The following is a 23,626-nucleotide window of genomic DNA, read 5'->3' on the forward strand; positions in this document are numbered from 1 at the left end:
CATGAGAGAACAAACTTAATTGTCCTCTGACCTCTGTGCATACACACTAATAAATCTAACAACAACAAAAAAAAAAACAAGCAAACAAACAAACAGAACTTTTTTTTAAAGGAGTAGATGCAGGAAATGAAAAACGTTTAATTTCATTATAAATAGAAGAAAAGACAAAGTATATTTAAGAATTTTCACTTTATCAAATATTTGTTCAAAATCTTCATCCCAATTCTGGCCAAAATAGCATGGAATTGGTTCTCTCCTACATTGATACTAAGACTGTAGTCTAAAAAAACCCTTTTTGGAAGCAATTCGGTAATATATCATGAATTTGACAAGAGGTACTGATTCCCAGTGACCTAACTCTTGGAAACTTTTTTTCTAAATTATCAAAAATACAACAGGGGGGGTTGGGGATTTAGCTCAGTGGTAGAGCGCTTGCCTAGTATGCGCAAGGCCCTGGGTTCGGTCCCCAGCTCCGAAAAAAAAAATTTTAAAAAAAAAAAAAAAAAACAGGGAGCTGGCTGGTGGTGAGTGCCTTTGACCTCAGCACTGTGGAAGCCAAGGCAGGGAAGATCTCCAGGAATTTGTGATCAGCCTGGTAAATATATATAACTATGTGTTTTGACAGTGATGAAGTAACAATAACGGGAAATGTAACATCCGAACTTTACATGTAGACATATTTTGGGTTTTCTTTCTTTCTTTCTTTCTTTCTTTCTTTTTTTTTTTTTTTTTTTTGGTTCTTTTTTTTTTCGGAGCTGGGGACCGAACCCAGGGCCTTGCGTTTCCTAGGCAAGCGCTCTACCACTGAGCTAAATCCCCAACCCTACATGTAGACATATTAAAGAGCCAAGATAATAACAATTATTTACAGGACAGAATGAAAGTATGGGTCTTGGGGTTGGGGATTTGGCTCAGTGGTAGAGCGCTTGCCTAGCAAGCACAAGGCCCTGGGTTCGGCCCCCAGCTCCGAAAAAAAAAAAAAAAAGAAAGAAAGAAAAAAAGAAAGCTATTCAGGGACCCCACACAGTTTGAGCCAAGCCATTTTTCTGTCCTGGGAAGAGAGTTTTGTCTCAGTTTTTCTAACTGCTAAGCCTGAAATCTTTTACTTTTTCTTTGTGTGTGTGAGTGTGTGTGTGTGTGTGTGTGTGTGTGTGTGTGTGTGTGTGTGTGTGTTGGGGTGACCATATGCTACTGTTTGCATGACTATTGCAGCATTGCAGCCCGCAAACAGCTGATGGAGTTGGTTCCCTCTCCCACCAGGTGAGTTCTGGGGATCTAGCTCAGCTTCAGGCTTGGTAGCAAGCACTTTGATTCATGGAGCCATCTTACCAGCCTTTTGGTGTTCTATTGCTTGCATGGTTTGGTATTGGTTTTGTAGAGGTCTCAATCTGTAGCCTGGTCTAGCCTCAAACTTATGGCAGCCCTGTCTTCCCCCTCTGCCTCCCAAGCACTGGGATTATAGGCATGAACTTCCTGCCTGGCTTCGAAATCCAGTTCTTTTCTACAGAACACAAGGTTTTCCCTTCCCCAGGAGGCTGATTTCAGCCCAGCCTCAGGCTGGGCTCCTGCTAAACCACTTATGCATTCCAACACTTCCCCAATGCCAGAGTCTGAGCATCTTTCTTGACTCCTTCCTCTTTCTTGGGACTTGATTCTGCTCTCTAAATACCTCTCCATGGGCCCTTTTCTCACTCTCTTCTTTGTCTCTGTCTTTGCTGCAGGCCAAACCACAGTGTTCTTTCCTGATAACCTTGTGGATAACCCCAATCTCCACCACCTTCAAGGGTAATAAGGCCCCATCATGACTAGTCTGCAAGCCACCGGGATATAGGACACCAATGATGTGATTTTTACATCCTCTTGTCCCAAACCTTTTGAGGCCAAGGAAGCAGGGGACAATGGAAAAGACTAAAGCTTTGCTTTGAAAGCTCTGGACTTGAATCCTGGCTCCTCCCCTTAGAAACTGGGAGAGTTGTCTGATCTGCCTGAACCTCTCTTCCTCCTCCGTGTTTTGCATGTGGAAACAGAAGTTGGGTGATCAAAAAATGTGGACTTTGATCCCAGCATTCAGAAAGCAGAGGTAGGTAGATTTCTGAAGTTCAAGGCCAGCCAGGAATACATACTGAAACCTTGCCTCAAAATAAAAAAAAAAGAAAAGAAAAGAAAAAGAAAGAAAGAAGAGAAAAGAAAAAGAAAAACCAAGTGGGAAAACAAGTGGGGTTGGGGATGTGAATTTTAAGACTGGGGATGTAGCTTAGGTGGTATAGTGCTTGCCTAGTATACCCAAAGCCCTTTGGATGCAAGCTTGTAATCCCAGCCCTGGAGAGGTCAATCTGTAATGTACGAGGTACTCCCTCAGAAAAAGAAATGTAGGTTCTGAAGCTGACTGCCCGGATGTAAATATATCAATATGAATATATACTACTCATAGAGCCTCAAAGCTTCACTCTTATGTATCATAAATGGGGGTATTAATCCTATGTACATTGTAGAATTGTGGTGACAGAGTACTCCAAGTACTTAACATAAGTACTAGCATCAGGAAGAACTCAGTATTGTCAGTACGGGTCACAGAAAGCACATGTCACCGCGTTTGACACATGAAGTTGAATCAATAATCTCTGTCCTCCTCCTCCTCCCTTCTTCCCAGGATCAGGCAGGATGCATACACCCTGGCTAGAAACTCAGGACATGTAGACTTCCATTCCAGACCTTGTCACAGGGCTGAGCAGGGGCACACTACCCAATGAGGCAATGCTCATGACCAAAATCTGGGGTTCTCTTCTGGGATTGTGGCTCAGCTAGAAGACCATTAACACCAGACAAGAACCCAATGGTATGGAGGAATTCTTTCCTGGAGTACTCCCAAGTTCTCCAAGTACAAAACAACAAAAACAGTCATACGAAAAAAATATGGTCCAGGACCTGTATGTGTAGACTGTGGTAGGTCACTCACTTAGCAAGCATGCAGTGCTAGGCTTGAGTACCAGCACTATTTAAAAAATAATAAAAAAATACATATATATAAAGTTGACCCAGTGGAATGAGTCAAGACCTGTGGACCAACCAGACACTGCTAGAAAGGCTGTAGGCCTTCCCAAGAACGACATGTTTAGGACAGCAGCCAGATAGGTCTGTGCTGACTAGCTTTTTGTCAATTTGACAGAAGGTAGTGTACCCTGAAAGAGGGAACCTCCATTGAGAAAATATCTCCATGAGATCCGACTGTAGGACATTTTTGTAATTAGTGGTTGATGGGGGAGAGCCCGGCCCGTCGTAGGTAGTACCATTACTGGGCTGGTGGCCCTGGTTCTAGAAGAAAGCAGGCTGAGCAAGCCAGTCTGCAGCACACCATGGATCCTGCTCCTGCCTCCGGTTCCTGCCTTGCTTGAGTTCCTGCCCTCACTGCTTTTGATGATGAACTGTTCTATGGAACTGTGAGTAAAACAAATCCTTTCCTTTCCTCCCCAAGTTTCTTCTGGTCATGATGTTTTATCAGAGCAGTAGGAACCCCAAGACAGAGGTCTAAGGCAGGAAACCCCATGGAGGTTGAGAACCAAATAGAAATAAAGAAGTGGTGTCTTGGGAGTGGAGCACGGAAGAGAAGATGGAGGGACAAGAGAACAGAGGCACAACAAGAAGGCTCACACGGGGTAGAAAGGAAGGAAAGGATAAAAGCACAGGAATGAAAGGAGCCTGCTCTCCTACTCCCGGAGCTCCTCTGCACTCAGACAAGGAGCCTTTGTCAATTGTGTGCCTTGGAGGACTCACCCAGTACATGTCCACCACCTAGGGAAAGGAACACAGGAGACAATAGGTCTGGGGAATAGCCTTGCATCCAAAGAAGGACACAGACATATAAAAGCCAGAGCTGGACCCTTGGTGCGTATTGAGTGAGGTCTTGGATTTGATTTTCGCAGAGTGTATTAAGTGGTAATCAGCTTGACAGACCGATCTCTCCAAGGTAGAAGTCGGCGTGGCCACTTCTCAGTGACACCATCACAGACGCTGGTAGGAGAGGAGGCACCTCAATCGTCCTGGAGAAAGAAAGACGCTGAGTCAAGGGATGGGAATAAAGGAGAATTTGTAACAGTCTTCTGGCAATCTTCAGACAAGGGTCTGGGTCTGTTGTATTCATGGGGCCCTCAGCCACTGCCTTGGCCCCACCTCATTAGAGCGGGCTCCAGAGCCAGCAACAACACTACTTGCCAGCTGGGAGCCCAGACCCACCACACACCCTCCCCTGACCTTGGGTCAAAGTCATCCTGAGTGAATACCCCATTTCTCTGCAGCTTCCTCACTCTACATGTTCTATTTGGAGGTTTTAGGCATCAGCTCAATTCTTATGTGAATACACTTCAGATGAACAATTAAATCTAAGCTAAGAACTAAGTAGAATGCTAACCCTCAGCACAGGAGACATTAGTGCTTCTGAGTCTAGACTAAGGAGGAGAAAACATGGTTGCTCAAGGACCACCCCATGATTAATGCATCACTTCTAGAGGGATATTTCCAAACTAAATGACAGTCCCCGGTTCCTTCTGTAACCTTTTCTTCCCACCCTTGATTTTATACCTCTCTAGGGCTTTGTGTCTGTTCATAGCACAGGGTCCTCCAGCAAGAAAAGTCTTAGGTTACCACCCTCTGTTAGTTCCGTGATGCTAACACCCTCTCAGGGATCACAAGAATTTATCTTGCCTTCCATTCCTTCGACCTCGACCGTATCCAGTATGTATAAAGCTCCCACTAAGAGACACCACAGCGCCAGGTCCAGTTCCACAGCTGTCCCCTTCACCTACCCATTCCTCATCCTCTGCCCCATCTCCTTGCTCTCGGATCTCCGCTGTGTTCCTCTCTGAAGACTTTTGGGCCATGATATTGTCTGTCCAGGATGCTCCCGTCTTTCCATCACCAGCAAAATTACACTTGGTCACTGTCCCCAGCTCCAGTTTGGCTAAGGAATCTGAAAGAAGAGAAGTTCAGTGGCCTTTCTCCTTGTAGATCAGTCAGCCTAAGGCTATCCATTCTAAGTCTGGGTTGTTCTCTGGAGTGGCCACTAAGGTTCTTGGTGGGACTCCCACATCACTAGAGAGCAAGGGTCAGCCACAGGAATTAAGGGGCTAGATGATACCCTGGGAGTTAGTGTATCTAGTCTAATGGCCCCAGAGCAGTTGACCGTAGATTTTAGGAGTAAATCTCAAGGTCACAGGTCATGTCCTGTGGGAGACCAGATCTGACTTTCTCCCATTGCTCTAAGCGAAAGAGATGGGGAGCCTCTGAAAGGTGGCCAGGGGCCCCTGTAGGGTATTGGAACAGACAAGAGTCAAGGGATGGGAGTAAAGCAGAATTTGTAACAGTCTTCTGGCAATCTTCAGACAAGGGTCTGGGCCTGTGGTATTCATGGGGCCCTCAGCCACTGCCTTGGCCCCACCTCATTAGAGCTGGCTCCAGAGCCAGCAACTCCACCACTTGCCAGCTGGGAGCCCAGACCCACCACACACCCTCCCCTGACCTTGGGTCAAAGCACAGTGTCTGGCATCCAGCCAGCCCTCAACAGGGGTCTCTAGTTTTGTTATTCCCATCTTAATGATGGTAAAGTGAGTCACACTGCTCACCTATGAAGGGGCCATCACCCCGAGTTTTTAACCGCACTCCAGTCCCCAGTTCGAGTTCCATGACCTCCATCTCTGACTCAGGCATCCAGAAAGCGACTGTCTGGTCTGGGGTGAGGCTCTCTGTCAACTCCAGCAGCTCAGGCTTATTTACCAGGCCCTTTAGCACCTCCAGGGTGAGCCGGTCTGTGTCGCCCTTGGCCTCCACCTCTGTAGAGCATATGGTACAGAAGTGTTAGTGTTCCTGGAGAAGAAATGTTCTCTGAGGACCTCAGGAGCTGGGGAGGGTATCTATCCTGCCAGGGCTCATTAGAGAATCTCACAGCAGAGGCTTTATGGGACGGACTCTGGAGCCAGGCTACCTGGAGTGAATCTAGAGTCTATCACAAACTAGGGCAAGTGAGCTTTCTCTTTGTCCTTGGAGAATGGGGATAAAAATGGTGTGCAATGCAGATTTAAAAAAAGAAGAAGAAGAAGAAGAAGAAGCAAGCTGAGGTTTTAGCACAGTGTCTGGCATCCAGCCAGCCCTCAGCAGGGGTCTCTGGTTTTGTTATTCCCATCTTAATGATTATAAAAACCAAGACTTAGCTCATATTCAAACACCCACTGCCTTCCCACTGAGACTCTGTGACCAGAGTTCTCTCAGGTTCTAGAAGCAGCAGCCAGCCCATGGTCCGCACCCTGCACTGGCTACTCCAGGCTAGCCCTGGCAACTCCCAACAGCTCAGGGAGGAATCCAAGCAGGAAAATAGACATCAGTAAGGTTGCAGAAAACTTGTATGAATGTCACTGTACCCAGCAGGGTCCCTAGGGCTTGTCTGACTTCCTGCTGTACGAGTCACATAAACCCTTTCTTCTCTGAAGTTGGTTTGTCAGGCATTTTGTCATAGCAACAAGAAAAGTAACTAACAGGCCACACAGACAGACTGAGAGTCCAAAAGCAAACATCTGGGTAAGAGAACAGAGACTGCTGGGATCTGGCCCGCTCTCCACACAATAATAGTTAGAGTCCAAAGCCAAGCCTGAGGGTGATTCTGCCAGACTTCAGAAAATGGAAGCCATTAGGCATGCTAGCCTGGCTCCCAGGACTAAGATGGGGCACTGGGGAGGTCTGGGGGGCTAGGGGGAAGGAATCCAACAAGGGATGCTCAAGCCAGAAACAGCATCAAAGCCGATTGTGCCGAGAAGCCACTCTCAAGGATCTCAGGGGACAAACAGGACAGTCTAACAGCCTCTCGGGAAAGAAGAGCCCAGGATACCTACTGAAAGATGACATGAGGAAGCCTGTGTTCACCTTCCTGGTGGCACTGAAGTTGGGCTCAATTTCATTTCCCTTGGGGTCAAACTTACGCCGGTGGATACAACTGGGCTGGATATACAGCACATAGTAGCGTTCCTGGGTGAAGCAAAGAAAAAGTGAGGGGACTACCTCACTCCCTACTCCAATCCCTGTATACCCCAAAACACATAGCCCAGGCTCTCCCTTCATTCTCTGGCCCAGAATCCCATTCCTGGGATACACTGCTCTATAGGCTGGGCAGACACCTCATTTAAATACTCGTTCACTCATACATTCTAGAGTACCTGTCACACATAGCATTGCTACAAAAGTCACAGCAGGGCAACAAAAGGCCTGACTCCAAGGCTTCCACAGCCAATGACCTGTAACTGTAATCCAAGTACCAAGGTCCCCACAGGTTGCAAGGCAGGATTGAAGTTGCCAGCAAGCCTCAGAAAGGCCATGACCTAAAGGAGGGCAGTCAGTTTGCTACCCCCACAGACAGAGCAACGGGACAAATCACTCCAAGCTCTGTATGCCTCAGTTTCCCCTATCTGGGACTAGCATAACATGTCTTTTCAGGGACATTGCAAGGAACCAGTGTCAAAATGGGAGAGGACATGGTTTCTGTTGTACGTATCATCGGGAGTAAGGGCACAAGAGACACGTTTGGAAAGGGTCTGGGTGAACAGCTGTCTGTGCCGGGCCAGCTGAGGCCAGCCAGCTTCACGTTGGTACAGCTCTCCTAGGCAGGTTAGGTGGAGATTCCAGATTGGTGTGTCCCCCCTACTGACTTGCAATCTAAAGAGTTGTAGCAAGATCCCTGGGCATGAAAACAATTGGCCGGTAGCATGGCTGCTTTCATGGAGTGTAATAGAAAAGCATGTGCTGAAACAGGGTGCACACCTTTAATCCCAGCAGGGGAAGGAGGATCGCTTAAACTCAAGGCCAGCCTGGTCTACACAGACACACAGACACACAGACACACAGACACAGACACACACACACACACACACACACACCCGCCGCCATCTCAGATAGATAGATAGATAGATAGATAGATAGATAGATAGATAGATAGATAGATAGATAGATAGATGGATAGCCAACCTAGGCTGAAGAACCAGGCCTCAGTCTACCTCGGGAGGGCCTGATGCTGAGGGTTGGAGACCGAGGCCCCAGGAGACAGTGTGGTCAGCACTAAAAGAGGCTGTCTAAAAGGAGGGCGGGAGGACTAGTGTCAGAAAGGAGATGTAGGCTGGTACAGGATGGTTGCTGAGTGCTTGTGGACATCTGCACTGTGTGGACTGTGAACACAACCTGAGGAGTCTGTGAAGTAAAGACAAAAGGTCATACAGGAGCGGCAGACCCAGATGTCAGCATGGGGGTCTGTATATTCAGGCTAGATAGGGTTTGGGGCCTGGTCTGTCTTTCCAGTTGTAGCAAAGGCTCTTCTTGCAAGAACCATGTCGTCCCACCTGTCTGCTACCCACTGCAAGGCCCTGTAAGTCTCCTTTCTACCTGTCCCGTTTTGCTGTGGCAATCTGTTCTGTGACCTCAGGAACAGGACCTTAACCCAACCCGAGGAGATATCATGTAGGTGAGGGAGGAGACCCTGTGAGGGCCAATCAGGACACAGCCTCACCTTCCTGCCATGGGCATCCAAGATGCTGTGCCGGGATACATCCACGAGTTCTCCCTCCAGCAATACGCCACTTCCCCTGGGGATGAGAGGGGAGAAAGGAATACTGGGAAAGCCACCCTTGGGTTTAATGGCCTGGGTGAGAATCTGAGACAGAAACATGTCTCACCCCAGTTTCCTCATCACCTGTCTCTGAGAAGGCCTGGAACTGAGCGACCACGCTCTGCTTCCACCATCAGAACCTCCATGGCTTTAAAGAACCTTCCCAGGCTATGCCAAGGCCAAGAGATGCCTCCCCACCACCATGAACACCCCGGGAATTATTATGACCCTCAGGATTCTCACCCACAAACAAGGAGCAAGCAGCTGCCTCATTGTGCTCCTCTGGTGCTGGGCTAGCCTAAGGTCAGGGACGAGAAGGTAAGTGTAAACTGTGAAGTACTTACTAAGTACAAAGGTTTAAGTGTAAACTGTGAAGTACTTACTAAGTACAAAGGTAAGTGTAAACTGTGAAGTACTTACTAAGTACAAAGCAATGTGTACAGCTGGGCTCGGCACACGCCTATAGTCCCTGCACTAGGGAAAGAGGATTGCTGTGAGTTCAAAGCCAAGCCTTTGATACCCAGCGAAACGCTGTAAATAAATAAATAAATGGCCCTACACTTTTAGTTAAGCAAATTTGGGAGTATTGAGGCCTGCTTCTTTTAACATATCTGTAGCCATTTTGTACTCAAATCTCCGTTTTGCTCATAAGGTGAAATTAAGTTCAGGTACTCAGACTCTACTTCTCAGAAATAATTATCTAACAGCTAACATTAAAAAATGTTACTAGTAATCCAAAAAGTTATGGCTGAATCATTTGCTCCCCGTTATCTCAATGCTCTGAAATTCCCCTGTTCAGTGCCGGTCCACTACCACCCTCGGTCAGGACCAGTCAGCTTTAAGGTTGGCTGGTAATACTGTGTGTGGTTAGCCAAAAAAAACGATAGCCTTCAAACTTTTTTTTTTTTTTCCCGGAGCTGGGGACCGAACCCAGGGCCTTGCACTCGCTAGGCAAGCGCTCTACCACTGAGCTAAATCCCCAACACCTTCAAACTTTTGAACCTAGTTTTTCATATAAAAAGCCTACCCTGAGGACGGATTGGTAGGTTTTTCCTTCCTGTGGACCTGGACATCCAGTGTTATGATGTGTGTGCAATAAACTATTCTTGCTTAACTAAGATTGGTTATGTATGGTTTGAACGGCAATTCCCAGACCCCAACCAGAGCAAGTATCTATGGTACAATAAATCGTTTTCCTTTTTCATCCTTTTTTTTATTGGATTTTTAATTTACATTTCAAATGTTACCCTTTTCCTGGTTTCTCATTCATAAACCCCCCTATCCCATTCCCCCTCCCCCTGCTTCTATGAGAGTTTTCCCTCACCCTTCCTCCCCTTCCCACCTCCCTGCCCTGACCTTCCCCTACACTTGGGCATCAAGCCTTGGCAGGACCAAGGGCTTCTCCTCCCATTCCCCCCCACCCCCTTTTTAAGACAAGGTTTCCCTATGTATCCCTTGCTGTCCTAGAATTCATTAAGTAAACCAAACTGCTTTGAACTCGCAGAGATCAACCTGCTTCTGCCTTCCAAGTGCTGGGATTAAGGTTGTGAGCCACCATGCCTGGGTGTTTTTATTAATTTTTTATTTATGTGTAAGTATGTGTGTCTGTGTGAGTGTAAGCATGTATTACTGTATGTTTGTATGTACTGGTGCCTGTGGAGTCCAGAAGAGGGAACCAAATCCCCCACAGTTGGACTTACAAGCAGTTTTAGCCCCCTGATGTGGATGCTGGGAACTGAACTCAGGTTCTCTGACAGCGCAGTAAGCCCTTCTCACTGGTGAGATGTGGCTTTGCCTCTTTTAAAGAACCTTCATGTTCCTGTTCCCATTCACACCTACATGGTCATCAACGCAAGGAAATGGCTATTGTCACCATACAGCAGGAAACATTAGAGACTCTGAAATGTGGGAATTAGCCCAAGATCACAGGGTCCCACACAGAGTGGAAGCAGAACCAGCCCCTTACAATTTACAAAGGCAGAACCTGGGCCCTGGGGACTTTCTTTTTTGGAACCATTAACACTGGCAGAGGGTGGGGACAGTGGAAGACAGTGGGGACAGGGGACTGGGTCAGGATTCCTTGCCTCTATATACTCTTGAATTCTTTCCAAAAATATCTAACTGACAAAGACAGGTTATATTGAAGGCAAGAAAACATGATGTGCATGCATTGTGTAATGGTTCACATGATCAAATTTATGTAGACATTAGATCCTAAGAACTCACTCCTCCTTTAACTAAAACTCCTCCTCTGGAGACCTTACGAGTTGGACGTTAGATTTCACTTCCTAGATGATATGATATTTGGTTTTCTGGGCCTGGCTTCTTTCATATAGAATACTTCTTGTTTCTGACTGTAAATGAAATTGCCCATCCTGCTTATTACCCTGGGCAAGACCAGTACCTTCAGATGTTCCCACCTCCCACTATTGGTCCTGCCACAACACACACCGGTCACCAGGGATGCAGTGTGACAAATGACTAGACTTTGGAGCCCTGGTGTGGGGAAAGGGCAGAGGTCAGAGGGAACCGCAGCATTGTCTCTGGAGTTCCCTTTGGGAGTCTGGGAGTCCCTCCAGTGGATGTGCGTTCAGGCGGGAATTTCAAGTTTATCTCTCTTCCGGGTGTGGCGGCCAGGGACGTTGGGAAGAGCCAGATGGATACCTGGGGTGGCTTTGGCAACCCCAGTTTCTCTCCCCCAATCCCTCCTGCGCCCTAGATCAGTCTTTGAGCAGGACTCAGGTTCGACAGAGGCCTCAGGCCCCAGGGATGCTTCCAGGACACTGATGACCAAAGCAGGGGCCAGGGCCCCAGGGACCGGACACAGCCAATCCAGGCAGTTCTCCTGGCCAGCAGCAGAGTTCCACGCCCGGTGGACAGAGCACAGCCCACCCCTGGCTAGCCGCGGAAGAAAGTGCAACCCATCTCTGGCCAGCAACGGGGTGGACAGAGCACAGCCTACCCTTGGTGGGTGGTGGGGTCCCAGGTCCCGGGCAGTCGCACGCTCTGCACCGCCTTGTTGCGGAGGGCACTGTCGTGGTAGATGCGGCTCATTTTCCCCACGCGGAGGCCCCGCAGCTCCAGGAAGCAGGCGGCGCGTGGGGCGGGGCACCTCAGGGACAGGAGCTTGGAGGTCGCTGCAGCACCGGCTGGCTTTCCCGGTTAGTAGATCCCGGAACCGTGCTGCTAACCCGGGGCGTTCCTAGTTGGGACTTAAAGGGGCCAAGCCTCATTCCTGACTGTCAGACCGTGTGCAGTGACAAGGGGCTTTTGAAATGACTACTGTCCTTCATGTCCTTATAGTCTAGGACAGATCTAGAGTTCGGGCCCCATCTATACTATACAGAGATCTCAAAATATATCAGTATACAAAAAAGCGGCAGTTGAAGCTCAGAAATTGTAGATCTTTCTTGGGATCTGTTCTGGAAGGATATTTTCTCAGGGAGCAGGAAGGGAGAAGAGGGAAGGGCCAAAAGAACCACTCGGTGGTTCCTCATGGCTGGCCCTTCCCGCGGCGGTGGTTCCGCAATGGCTTAGGGGAGTTCTGAGGCGTGTGGTGGTGGAGAGATGGGTGTCAGATCTGCAGCAAGGGAGACCTAAATCTGTAATCTCCGCAAGTTCCTCAACCTTTCTGAGCCTGCACTTCTTCCTCTGCAAAATAGAAGTAAAAGTCAGGGTCCAGTGGTTTGTAAAGGTAGAGCTGGCCCTCTCCTAGTCTTGGGGACATAATATTACTTTGCCTCCCACTTCCCAAGGATTCTGATCGATCGCTTCTCTAGCCCATATGCCCTTTGCTCCAGAGTATCTGCAAACCTTTTATTCTCAGCCTGCACCCGGGAGTCTCCTCTGACGCGGAAATCATTGGGAAGTCGTCTTGTTTTATTGACTCCTTTGTGCCAAATTTTGGCTCAGGTGGCTGCATTCTGGTATGCCAGGGGTGTCCCTGCTGCAGCAACAATGGAGATACGAGAGTCCAGGGTGCAGTGTAAGCTTTGGAAGAAGCTCTCTCTCCCACGTATTAGTAACAGATAGTGGCCTCCTTCGCTTTGTTCTTAAGGGTCCTTCCTCCTTTAACAAAATATAATTTTTTTCAAAAGACATTGTTTTCTATATTTCAGGCTGGCCTTGAACTCGATGTGTAGCCTAGGATAACTTCAAACCCCTTTCTTCTTCTTCTTTTTTTTTTTTTTTTTTTTTTTTTTTTTTTTGGTTCTTTTTTTCGGAGCTGGGGACGGAACCCAGGGCCTTGCGCTTCCTACGTAAGCGCTCTACCACTGAGCTAAATCCCCAGCCCCCCCTTTCTTCTTATAATACCTCCCCAAGAACCAAGATCACAGGTGTGGGCCAATACTGCGCCTGGATTATTTGGTACTGGGGGTTCAATCCAGGACTTTATGAACATTAGGCAAATAGTCTTCCCAATTAAGGTCCAAAAATAGAGTTTTGTGAATCCCTAAAAATATTAATAGACCCTAGGCAGGGTGTCTGCAATTAGTCAACCCCAGCCTATGTCTGACCTGCCAGGCAGCTCTGTATTCCCCAGAAAGACAAAGGTCCTCTGGGCAGGACTGCTCTCTGTCTCCTCTGGAAAGTCCTGGGCTCATCAGCACCTGCCCTCTGTGCCTCCTCTTCCTCCCCTTTCCTGGGTCATCGTCCCTTCACACAGGTTCTAAATTTGCACTGCTCTCTGTGCTAGCTATACGTAGTAGCTACTTAAATTGTATTTTAACAGGGCTGAAAATAGAACTTGGGCTGTTTGTGTTCAACCAGCGAGCTGCACACCCAGCCTAAACCATAGATAATACAATCTAAATGACATAGAAAAACGGCATCGCCTTTGCTGATCATAGAGGTCCATGCCTGTCATCCTAACGCCTACATTTTGAGGCTAGCTTGAGCCATATAGTGGGTACCAGGCCAGCAAGGGCTACACTGTGAGAGTCTGTCTCCAAATCCCCAAACAACAATAACTTTTAAAAGTAAATTTGCACATTTAAATTCACTCCCTCAGCCACTAGTCACGTATGGGGAGGTGTTTGTTTGTTTTTGTTGATGGTGGTTTCTAGTTTGTATTGTTTTTTGGTTGATTGGTCGGTTTTGTTGTTGTTGCTGTTGTTGTTGTTGAGTCTTGTTTTGAGACACACTCAAGGTCTCACTAAGTAGCCTTGACCAGCCTGGAATTTACTTTGTGTAGACCAGGCTGGCCTAGAACTCATAGAGATCCATCTTCTTCTGCCCCCTGAGCTCTGGGATTAAAAGTGTGCGCCACCAGGCCAGGCAATTAGTCACATTTTAAAACGAAGACCATCATTTCCTTTTCAGGCAGGCTTATGAGAGATGATGGAACTGACAGCATGGGCTCTCTTTTTTCCTGTCTAACAGAGCTGTCACCCGTCACCTTGGACAGCAATACCCTCCTATACGTGTGCCCACTCCTGTGCTGCAGGACACAAAGCGAATGACACCAAGGAGCAAAGCAGAGATCACACGGAGAAAGCGAGATGGTAGCCGAGAAACGTCCTCCATCTGGTACCCAGGCTCTGTGAAGGACGGACCAGAGCACTGTAAGAAAGAAGAAAGGCGGAAGGTGGGCAGGGTGTGGTGGCCACGCCCAGGATCCCAGGTTTAGGGGGCTGAGAGCAGGGTATTACTACAGTTTCAAAGCCAGCCTGTGGTACCTAGTGAGTGTCCGAATTGCCTGGGCTACAGAGTGAGATTATATTTTTTTTCATGTTTATTAACTTGGGTATTTCTTGTTTACATTTCGATTGGTTTTTTTTTTTTTCTTTTCTTTTCTTTTCTTTTTTTTTTTTTTTTTTGGAGCTGGGGACCAAACCCAGGGCCTTGCTAGGCAAGCGCTCTACCACTGAGCTAAATCCCCAACCCCTTACATTTCGATTGTTATTCCCTTTCCCAGTTTCCGGGCCAACATCCCCCTAACCCCTCCCCCTCCCCTTCTTTATGGGTGTTCCCCTCCCCCCATTACTGCTCTCCCCGCAACAATCACGTTCACTGGGGGTTCAGTCTTGGCAGGACCAAGGGCTTCCCCTTCCACTGGTGCTCTTACTAGGATATTCATTGCTACGAGGTCAGAGTCCAGGGTCAGTCCATGTTTAGTCTTTGGGTAGTGGCTTAGTCCCTGGAAGCTCCGGTTGGTTGGCATTGTTGTTCATATGGGGTCTCAAGCCCCGAGATTATATTTTAAGAAAGGGACTGAAGAGATGGCTCAGTGACTGTTAATCCATTCGACCCAGGTTTGATTCCCAGAACCCATATGGAAGCTCACAGCCGTCTCTAATTTTAATTCCGGGTATCTGACACTCTTTTCTGACCTCTATGGGTACCAGGCATGTGCATGGTGCACAGACATACATGTGGGCCAACAGTCATACACATACAAATAAATCTTTTTCTTTAACTAAAAAAAAAAAAAAAAAAAAAATGACCCAGAAGCTAGTGTGTAGAAATCTCTTCCAGTCAGCAGGCAGGCAAAATCATGAATGAAAGATTTGTTTTTCATTAACCCTAGTCAAAAATTGAAATTCTCTCAGGAGTGTTTTTTTTTTTTTTTCTAAAGCAATGCATGTAATTACGGCACGCCAATATGGCTCCCCCTCCCCCCACACCTTCCCTGAAGAGAATAGACTTTGTCAAGCTCTGTTTGGAGCAGAACATGCAGGAGCGCATTCATGCATTGGGTCACAGCTTAGCATATCTGACCCATCTCATGCAGATGGGTCATCATGCTGGGGGTTCCAGAAGCCACAGAATGCTGAACCGACACCAGTGCAGTGAACTAGCCTGAGGAAAACACACATGCATGCCAAGGAGCAATAGAGAGAAAACAAAGGCCGCACTCAGGGGGAAGGCAAACCTAACATGAAATACGATGCCAGAGGAGGGACAGACCCATCCATCAACGGGGCCATCAATAAATGCAAATGGAGGATGCCTGCTCTGGAAAGAAAATCTATCACATGCCTTAGATCAGGCAACGCTTAATGTCACCTCCATGTCTCTCAGCCTCAGGTTCCTCCAGGCCTGGCCCCCTCTCTACCGTGACCAATTGATTTCACAAAGAAACAATGCCACCCATCTCGACGGATGGCCATCACACCCCGCTTTTTCCTTGGGATGGTTGTTCTGAGAGAGCCCCTGGAAGGAAACTCTCAGAAGAGGACTGAGGATTACTTCCTGATCTGATGGCATCAGGAACACTAATCCTCGTGGTGGCTAATGACCCTTTGGCATGAAGTGACTTCAAAATGTCTAAGGCTTTAGCTGAGCATAGAGCCCAGCTACTGTGGAGGCTCAGTCAGGTGGTTTGATTGAAAATGGCTCCCATAGGCTCATAGGGAGTGACATTATTTGAAAGGATTAGGACAGGTGGCCTTGTTGGAGTGGGCGTGGCCTCACTGAGGGAATCATGTTACAGAGGGGTAGGGGAGGGGGGACTTTGAGGTTTCAGAAATTCAAGTAGGCCTGTGGCTTGCTCTCTTCCTGCTGCCTGTAGATGGAGACGTGGAACTCTTAGCTACCATGTCGGCCTGTATGCCGCCATCATGATAATAGACCCAACCTCTGAACTGTAAGCCAGCCCCAATTAAATGTTTTTCTTTTCTAAGAATTGCCATGGTCATGGTGTCTCTTCACAGCGATACAACATTGACTAAGACAGGTAGGAGAATTGGTTGAGACCAGGAGCGTTAAGGTCAGCCTGAGCAATGTGATGAGACCCTGTACTATGTGACTTTTTCCTGGAGGGACACCAATGTCAGGCCAAAAAAAAAAAAAACAAAACAAAACAAAAAAACTCCGTCCAAGCCTAACTTGGTGAATACATGAGTTTGTTGGAGTTATTTATTTACAGGAGTGTGGGTGAGCAGTTCCTTATAGGAGCTTGGGTGACTCAAAATAACTGCGTCTCTGAAAAGCCTACTCCAGCATGGTGACACTGTGTCTCTGGAGTGCCCTGCCCAGTTTGCAGTCAGCTCCACCAGAGAATCTCCTCTCCTCTCCCTTAGCAACCGTGTACTGATCAGATACGCTTGCAAAGGAGCCTTGGGAAGCCTGTAACCTTCCCAGCTTCCCGAGCCTTATAAATTTCATTAGCTTCTTGTCTGTCAGAAGCTGTCTCCTTGATCCAGAGGGAATATATGAATCAGAGAAAATACTTTCACAATACTGTCTCTAAAATAATAACTAAAGGCCAAGTGTTGGTGTGTTCCCCCCGTACCCATAATCTCAGCATTTAGAAGCCTGAGGCAGGAGGATTGCCCTGAGCTTAAGACCAGCCTGCCATAATGGTACTCATACCGTGCCAGCCAGAGATACATCTCTGCTGTTGTTTTGTTTTGTTTGTTTTGTTTAATTTTGTTTTTCTCAAGGCAGAGTTTCTCTATGTAGCCCTGGATCTCCTGGTACTTGCTCTGTAGACCAGGCTGGCCTCAGACTCCTAGAGATCCACCTGCCTCTGCCTCCAAAGTGCTAGAATGAAAGGTGAACCCCGGCACTGGGTGTGTGTGCTGCACTCTATCACCTGAGCTACATTGCTGGCTCATAAACCAGCTTTAGTACCAACACCGAACCTTGGGGGCGGGGGTTGGGGGAGAAAAAGAAGGGGAAAATATCATTCTCAGTATAGCTAACAGTCCATGTTGGTGTCTGGAAGCCATGAGGAGAGTCAGGTCAGCATGGTGGTAAGGAGCACAAAGCTGCCGAAAGAGCAGCCTTTCTAGAACTGTCACACTCGAGAATATGATAAAGGTCACCCCTACCCTCCCACTCTCCCCCCCCCACATTGACACCAGGGCTGGAGGCACTGGGTGGCCAAGCCCAAAGTCCTAGAACAATGAAGACCACTGTGAATTTCCAGAGTTACTCTGACACCATCTTGAGGAAGTGGTTCTGAGGAGTGCTACAGTGGGTTTACTCCCCTGCCTGCCTTGTTCAGGGGGATCCAGAAGCCTCAAGGGACATGAGGTCTGAGATGCCCTGCAACTGATGAGGGTATTAGCTGGCATGGAATGGTACCAGGGCTCTACCCGAGCCCTGGTAGAGCTTGACACCTGCTGGGGCTAGGTAGATAGAATCACCGATGGCCGGAAGGGGGTCATAAGCATCTAGGTATACCGTATCTGTTCAAACTACCTCACGGATACTTTTGTCTCTGCTCACGTGCTAGGGTTGCAGTCCTACAACACAAAGGTAGTTTATGAGACACTGAAGATGGCGCCCAGGGCTAAGCAAGATACATTCTCAGTCATCACTTCCTTTTCTTTTTAAGACAGGATCTCAAGGTGTAGCTCTGGCAAGCCTGGAACTCACTATGCAGTCCAGGGTGGCCTTGAACTCACAGAGATCCGCCTGCTTCTGCCTCCTAAGCTCTGGGATTAATATGTACCACCGTGCCCAGAATTCCTCCCTCATTTTTTTTTAAAGACAAGATCTCTCCATGTAGTCCAAATTGCCCTTGAGCTCGTGACCCTTCTGTGTGCTGGGATAGCAGGGGCTCACTGCACCCGGCTAGACAGAGTATTTTTTAAAACAGGTTTTGTAAACCATTTACATTTGCTTTCTCCTGTGTGGAGTCAGATTTTAGCTCTCACCGGTTTCTCCCCAGTTTTGGTAAAGATCAGATGATTTGCTAATACAGATTTAGTTACAGCAAGAATAAAGCAACACTTGTGTACCTTTCTAGGTGAAAATGCATGTTTGATGGGGGCTAGAGAGATGGCTCAGAGGTTAAGAGCACCAACTGCTCTTCCCGAGGTCCTGAGTTCAAATCCCAGCAACCACATGGTGGCTCACAACCATCTGTAATGAGATCTGATGCCCTCTTCTGGTGTGTCTGAAGACAGCTACAGTGTACTCAAATATATAATAAATAAAATATTTAAAAAAAAAAGAAAATGCATGTTTGAATTGATCTGACTTTTCAAAGGGACACTAAGTAATGCGTGTTAAAATGGAAGCAAATATGTCATTGACTCAGCAACTCTTTCATGGCCAGGGACAGAAATAGTTGTGTAGGAGATGGTATGTATGTTGAGCATTATTTGAAATAGCAAAATGCTAAAAACAGCTTAGGTGCCCATCCACCAGAGACCGGCTAAACGCATCACAAAATAACAATGAAAAGAAGTACCGTGGAGCCAGGCCTTGTAATCCCAGATTGCACAGGCCACGGAAGGAGGATTACCGTGGGTTCAATGCCAGCCCAGCCCGCATAGTGAGCCCCAGGGGAGCCCAGCTCCATAGAGAGACCCAAAACAAAAGAAAAAATTAGACCAGGCGGTGCATGTCTGTAATCTTAGCAATTGGGAGGCTGAGGCAGGAAAATCACAAGTTCAAGACCAGCCTGGGCTACAGAGTGAATTTCAGTCTATACTGAGCTACACATCAAGATCCAGGTGAGGGGGCTGGAGAGATGACCCAGTGGCTCAGAACACTGACCATTCCTCCAGAAGAATCTTGGTTCAATTCACACCACACACAAGGCAGCTCATCGCTATCTCAAAGTTCAGTTCCAGGGGGTCCAACACCCTCTTCTGCCCTCTGTGGTCATCTATGCAGGGAGAAGAAGAGAAATAGATTCACTTAGAGCGACACAGGTCATGTGATGTATGTGCATGTATACTCACACTAGTGAAGTATTTCTTTTTTTTTTTTTTTTTTTTTTTGGTTCTTTTTTTTTTCGGAGCTGGGGACCGAACCCAGGGCCTTGCGCTTCCTAGGCAAGCGCTCTACCACTGAGCTAAATCCCCAACCCCAGTATTTCATGTATTGAATAAAACAGCACACACAACACACACACACACACACACACACACACACACACACACACACAAGCACCCAAGACTGTTGATTCATAATTCACTCATTCATCCAGTTATTAGGGGAGGGAGCATCATCTCTGTTGTAAGCCATCCTGGGTGCTGGCTTACAACATGAGGTCATAAAACCGACAGCCTGGTACCGGAGATGGACAATGAGCAAGGAAGATGCCAGCCTTGAGATCATTTCAGACAGCAGTAAGGAAACTCAAGCAAGGAGTGTGACCCCACGATGTTGGGTGGGGTGGGGGGGCCACTTTAGAATGGGAGGTAAGGAAAGACTTATCTAGGGAGTGCTGCTGGAGTTGGGGGAGGGGCAAATGACTTGTTGGAGTGGAGAGAGCATGGAGTACTGAGGAGTACAGCGGTGGCCACAGGTTGGAAAGCCGGGGCTGGTGCAGAAGGCCATGGCGTCAGGAGGCCTACACAGAACTCACTTCAAAATTTGGGGGACTGGAGAGATGGAGTCTGTTGGCTCTTGCAGAGAACCCAAGTTTAGTTTCCAGTAGCCATGTCAGGCAATTCACAACCACCTGTAACTTCAGCTCCCAGTGATCCGATGTCTTTTAACCAGCTTGGGTGCCTGCACTCACTAGCACATATCCAAACACACATGCACATGCACACACACTCGAGGGGTGGAGGGAGGAGAAGAAAAGAGATCTTTAGACAAATAAATAAGATGTCTGTGTAGGGGGATGTTGGGGTAACTATTCTGTATAGTCGTCAAGTTGGATGTGTCTGTGTCCGTGTATGTAAAACACAGAAGTCGAGCTGGGAGAATTGCCCTGTGATCCCAGTACTCAGGAGGCAGAGGCAGGTAGATCTCTATGAGTTCAAGGCCAGCCTGGTCTACAGAGTGAGCCTGAGGACAGCCAGGGCTACATAATGAGGCCTTGTCTCAACAAACAAAAACAAGACAAAAAGCCAGAAGCCTCTCTCCTCAACTGCTTTCCACCTTTTCGAGCATCTCTTACTGAGCCTGAAGTTTGTCTATTTGACTGGTGGACAGTGTTCCCAAGGATGAAGCCCGAAGTTGTCCTCTGGCCTTGACACACACATGCATATCTCTCTCTCTCTCTCTCTCTCTCTCTCTCTCTCTCTCTCTCTCTCTCTCCCTTCTCCCTCCCTCCCTCCCTCCTTCCTTCCCTCCCCTCCTTCCCTCCCCCACCCTACATGCACGCACGCAAGCAAGCACACAAACATGCATGTGTTTCTTTTATGTGTGATTGTTTATGTTCTACATTGTTATGGTTCTAGAAGGAGAAACAAGACCCTGGAGATGGTGGCTGCCCCAGGAGACTTGAGCTCCAAGGCTGGAAGAAGACTTGTGTATCATAGAACAGTTTTGGGTTTTTTTGTTTGTTTGTTTTTTTTTGGTTCTTTTTTTTCGGAGCTGGGGACCGAACCCAGGGCCTTGCGCTTCCTAGGTAAGCGCTCTACCACTGAGCTAAATCCCCAGCCCCTGGGTTTGTTTTTTTTTTAAATGCTGTTTGATATTTTTGCCATGTCCACAAATTGCTTTTTCAATTAAAAACGAGTTAATTTTTTAAACTATGAAAACATCTTAATAGGCCGTCTCAGTTGTAATCAGAGCAGTGTAAATCAGAACATCAGAGAAAAAGAAACTTTTTTCAGAAAGATTTAAAAACTCATAGAGCTCGCAGTTGATGGAGATGCGGGCCGCAGTGGACTCCTCTATACCTTGTATCTCGCCCATGGGGATGAGCAATGGTAAAGCTTGCTGAAGGAGCGTTCGCCTGCTTAGGATCAAAGACTTTTTTACTTTTAAATCTCCTTGCTTCAATCACTGCATGCCTATGAATTTTCTTAAATAAAGAAGTCTCAGACTCAGATCGTCAGCTTTGGTGGCAAGCTCCTTGCCAAGCCATCGTGACTGTCCATTCCGTCAAGGTTCTTATTCCAACCCACTGTCTAAAACAGCAGGACCACACTGACTTTTGTTGTTGATCGTGATGGTCCAATAACCAATGGCCTCAGTTTCCTGTATTTTGACATTGAGGTTTCTTTCTGTACTTGGACCAATCAGACAATCGGGACCTTTGGGACCTAGGACATGTTGGTTTCCTGTTCCTTAGGGCAGAGACAGTAGCTTGTCAGCCTCTGAAGCCAGGAATCCCATGACTTTCGGGTCTACTTTCTGTGTTATATTTAGCAGTGTTCCTTTTCACCCGGTCCTTCCTGCTGCTCACCCAGTATAGGTGATTTCCCCAGAGACATAAAGAATAATCTCTATTTCCAGAAAGGGGCTAAACAATTTCTTGAAACAGAAGCTTGTCTACCAAACCTACTTTGGTCAAGGGAAACCATGGCTCCTTCCGGAGGTGCCTGAGACACCTACCTCCTAAGGTGCAGATCCCTGAAGATCTCTGCACGGTACTGAGCACAGAACCTAGCTGCTTTCCTAGTGTGCCTCACTATGAGGGACCCCCTTCCCTAGAGCAGTGGTAAAACAAGAAGTAACCAGTATGAATCCTGAGCGTGGCTCAGGAACCTCCCACTGCTTTCCCTGTTCTGCAGATGGGATAGCTACTGCCAGTATGGCTGCTGGGTCATCTGGTCACACACTGACTGTATTTTAGTCTTTGTCTTTTGTACGGGATGGAGAAGTGGATGATCTCTGAGGAGTAGAACGTCAGAAGCAGGTTTCTCTTGGCACTGCCAGCGTGAATGCTGATTTGAATGGAAAGTGCATCGCTAACATGTTCATAAAGAACCAGACCCGTCATGGGGAAGTCAGTGTACTACTTCAGCCTTGAGGACCGATGTTAGAGGGTTACCCTGGTGAGGACTTCCCAACCAGGGCTCATACAGGGATTAGATATTGTGAAGCAGTGGGCAAAAACAAATATTAAAAGAATGAAAAGTATCCATGTATGTATTCCACTCAAAATTATAGCTGTTTATGTTTGATGAATTTTCTAGAATCTATTTTTACTATATAAATGGTACCGTTGAATGCACCCACATTTCTTTCTACTTATTTCACATTTAAAATGCAATTCTAAATTGAAATTTTTTACTTTACTTTGAAGTTTATTCTGTTTTAAATTTTTAATTAATTTTATATTATTTTCACTTTTATTTTTATTTGGGCTCGCTCTGTGTGTGTGTGTGTATGTGTGTGCGCGCGCACACAGTGCAAAGATAAGAAGAGGAGGAAGAGGAGGAAGAGGAGAAGGAGGGAGAGGGGGAGGAGGAGGAGGGAGAGGGGGAGGAGGAGGTTCGTTGCTTCCCCAGGTATGTGTAGCTTCTAAGATTCCAGGGGCAAGCTGGCAAAGGGACTCAGAGTCTTGGGTAGAGTCTGTCCAGGGACCCAGGGAACCGTCACAGTCCACTCTGTCAGCATCTGTTCAATCTTTGCCGGCATCACAGACTTTCAGGATGGCCTACAGGTGAGCCCTTCCTCCATCTCAGAGAGAACATTCCAGAGAGGGGCAGGGCAATTTGGAGGCAGCCTCCTCCAGGGGACAAAAGTGGGAAGAGATCCAACCTCCTCTTCAGGGATGCAGTTCCCTGTCTTGCCCTATTGATTCTGCTTCCGACTTGCAAACCCCCCTCCCCCGCAGCACTACCACAAGGGCCATCTTCTCCACTCAAAAGATGACTCCCAGCACCTCCACCTCCAACTGGTTTGTGGGAAAGCTAAGGAAGTTAGATTTTCTCTTAGGACAAGCAGCCATTTTGCAAGGTGAAGAAGGTCTTGCTTCACGGTTCGGTTCCGGATGTGGACGCCTAGTACTCCGGCGGCTTCTTGATTCTCTGCACCACTTTCTTCCCACCCCCACCCCCCAAGCTGCTCCCGTCATCTGCGAGCTGTGCTCCTGTTTTAGATCCTCCTAAGGACAAAAACCAAGCTGCCAACGAAGCCATGAACAATGAGTTCTTATTTAGGATTTTGGTTAGAATTTACTGAAAGGCTCCTTTTTTAGACTTACTTAAGCATATATTTTTATCATACATCACTCTTGTGCATAGGTAAAAAGGGAAATAAATTGGCAGTTATTACTAAAACTTCCTTATAGAACAGCCTGGTGCGGAGGCTAATTTATTTCTGAATTCCTTTTTAATTCTGAGTTGGTCATGACCGCTCTTCCTCCGCAGTGTGAGTGCCTGTGCGTTCCAAGTATTGTTG

At 47.3% G+C, this 23,626-nt stretch overlaps 1 protein-coding gene and 2 long non-coding RNA genes across 5 annotated transcripts; 2 read left to right on the top strand and 1 right to left on the bottom strand.

Moving 5' to 3' along the window:
• Nucleotides 1–2,930: 2,930 nt before the first annotated feature.
• On the bottom strand, nt 2,931–11,767 carry Arpin (actin-related protein 2/3 complex inhibitor). Its single transcript, NM_001107530.1, has 6 exons — nt 11,598–11,767; nt 8,537–8,612; nt 6,876–7,008; nt 5,616–5,822; nt 4,800–4,963; nt 2,931–4,037 (listed from the first exon to the last, which is right to left on the bottom strand). Exons 1-6 carry the CDS (start codon nt 11,687–11,689, stop codon nt 4,029–4,031), a joined length of 681 nt encoding a protein of 226 aa, NP_001101000.1. The 5' UTR covers nt 11,690–11,767; the 3' UTR covers nt 2,931–4,028.
• On the top strand, nt 8,850–9,564 carry LOC134483742 (uncharacterized). The gene is made up of 2 exons (XR_010060625.1): nt 8,850–8,990; nt 9,030–9,564. It is a non-coding gene; the product is annotated as an uncharacterized LOC134483742 (long non-coding RNA).
• On the top strand, nt 11,657–18,547 carry LOC120099870 (uncharacterized). Of its 3 annotated transcripts, none has more exons than XR_005499269.2 (3): nt 11,657–11,796; nt 14,018–14,222; nt 18,336–18,547. It is a non-coding gene; the product is annotated as an uncharacterized LOC120099870 (long non-coding RNA). The 3 variants fall into 3 exon arrangements; XR_005499271.2 differs by lacking the exon at nt 18,336–18,547 and adding an exon at nt 15,659–16,262; XR_005499270.2 differs by lacking the exon at nt 18,336–18,547 and adding an exon at nt 15,659–16,262 and having other exon boundaries at nt 14,018–14,199.
• Nucleotides 18,548–23,626: the final 5,079 nt, after the last annotated feature.

Source organism: Rattus norvegicus, chromosome 1 (assembly GCF_036323735.1).
Source record: "Rattus norvegicus strain BN/NHsdMcwi chromosome 1, GRCr8, whole genome shotgun sequence".
Lineage (NCBI taxonomy): Eukaryota > Metazoa > Chordata > Mammalia > Rodentia > Muridae > Rattus > Rattus norvegicus.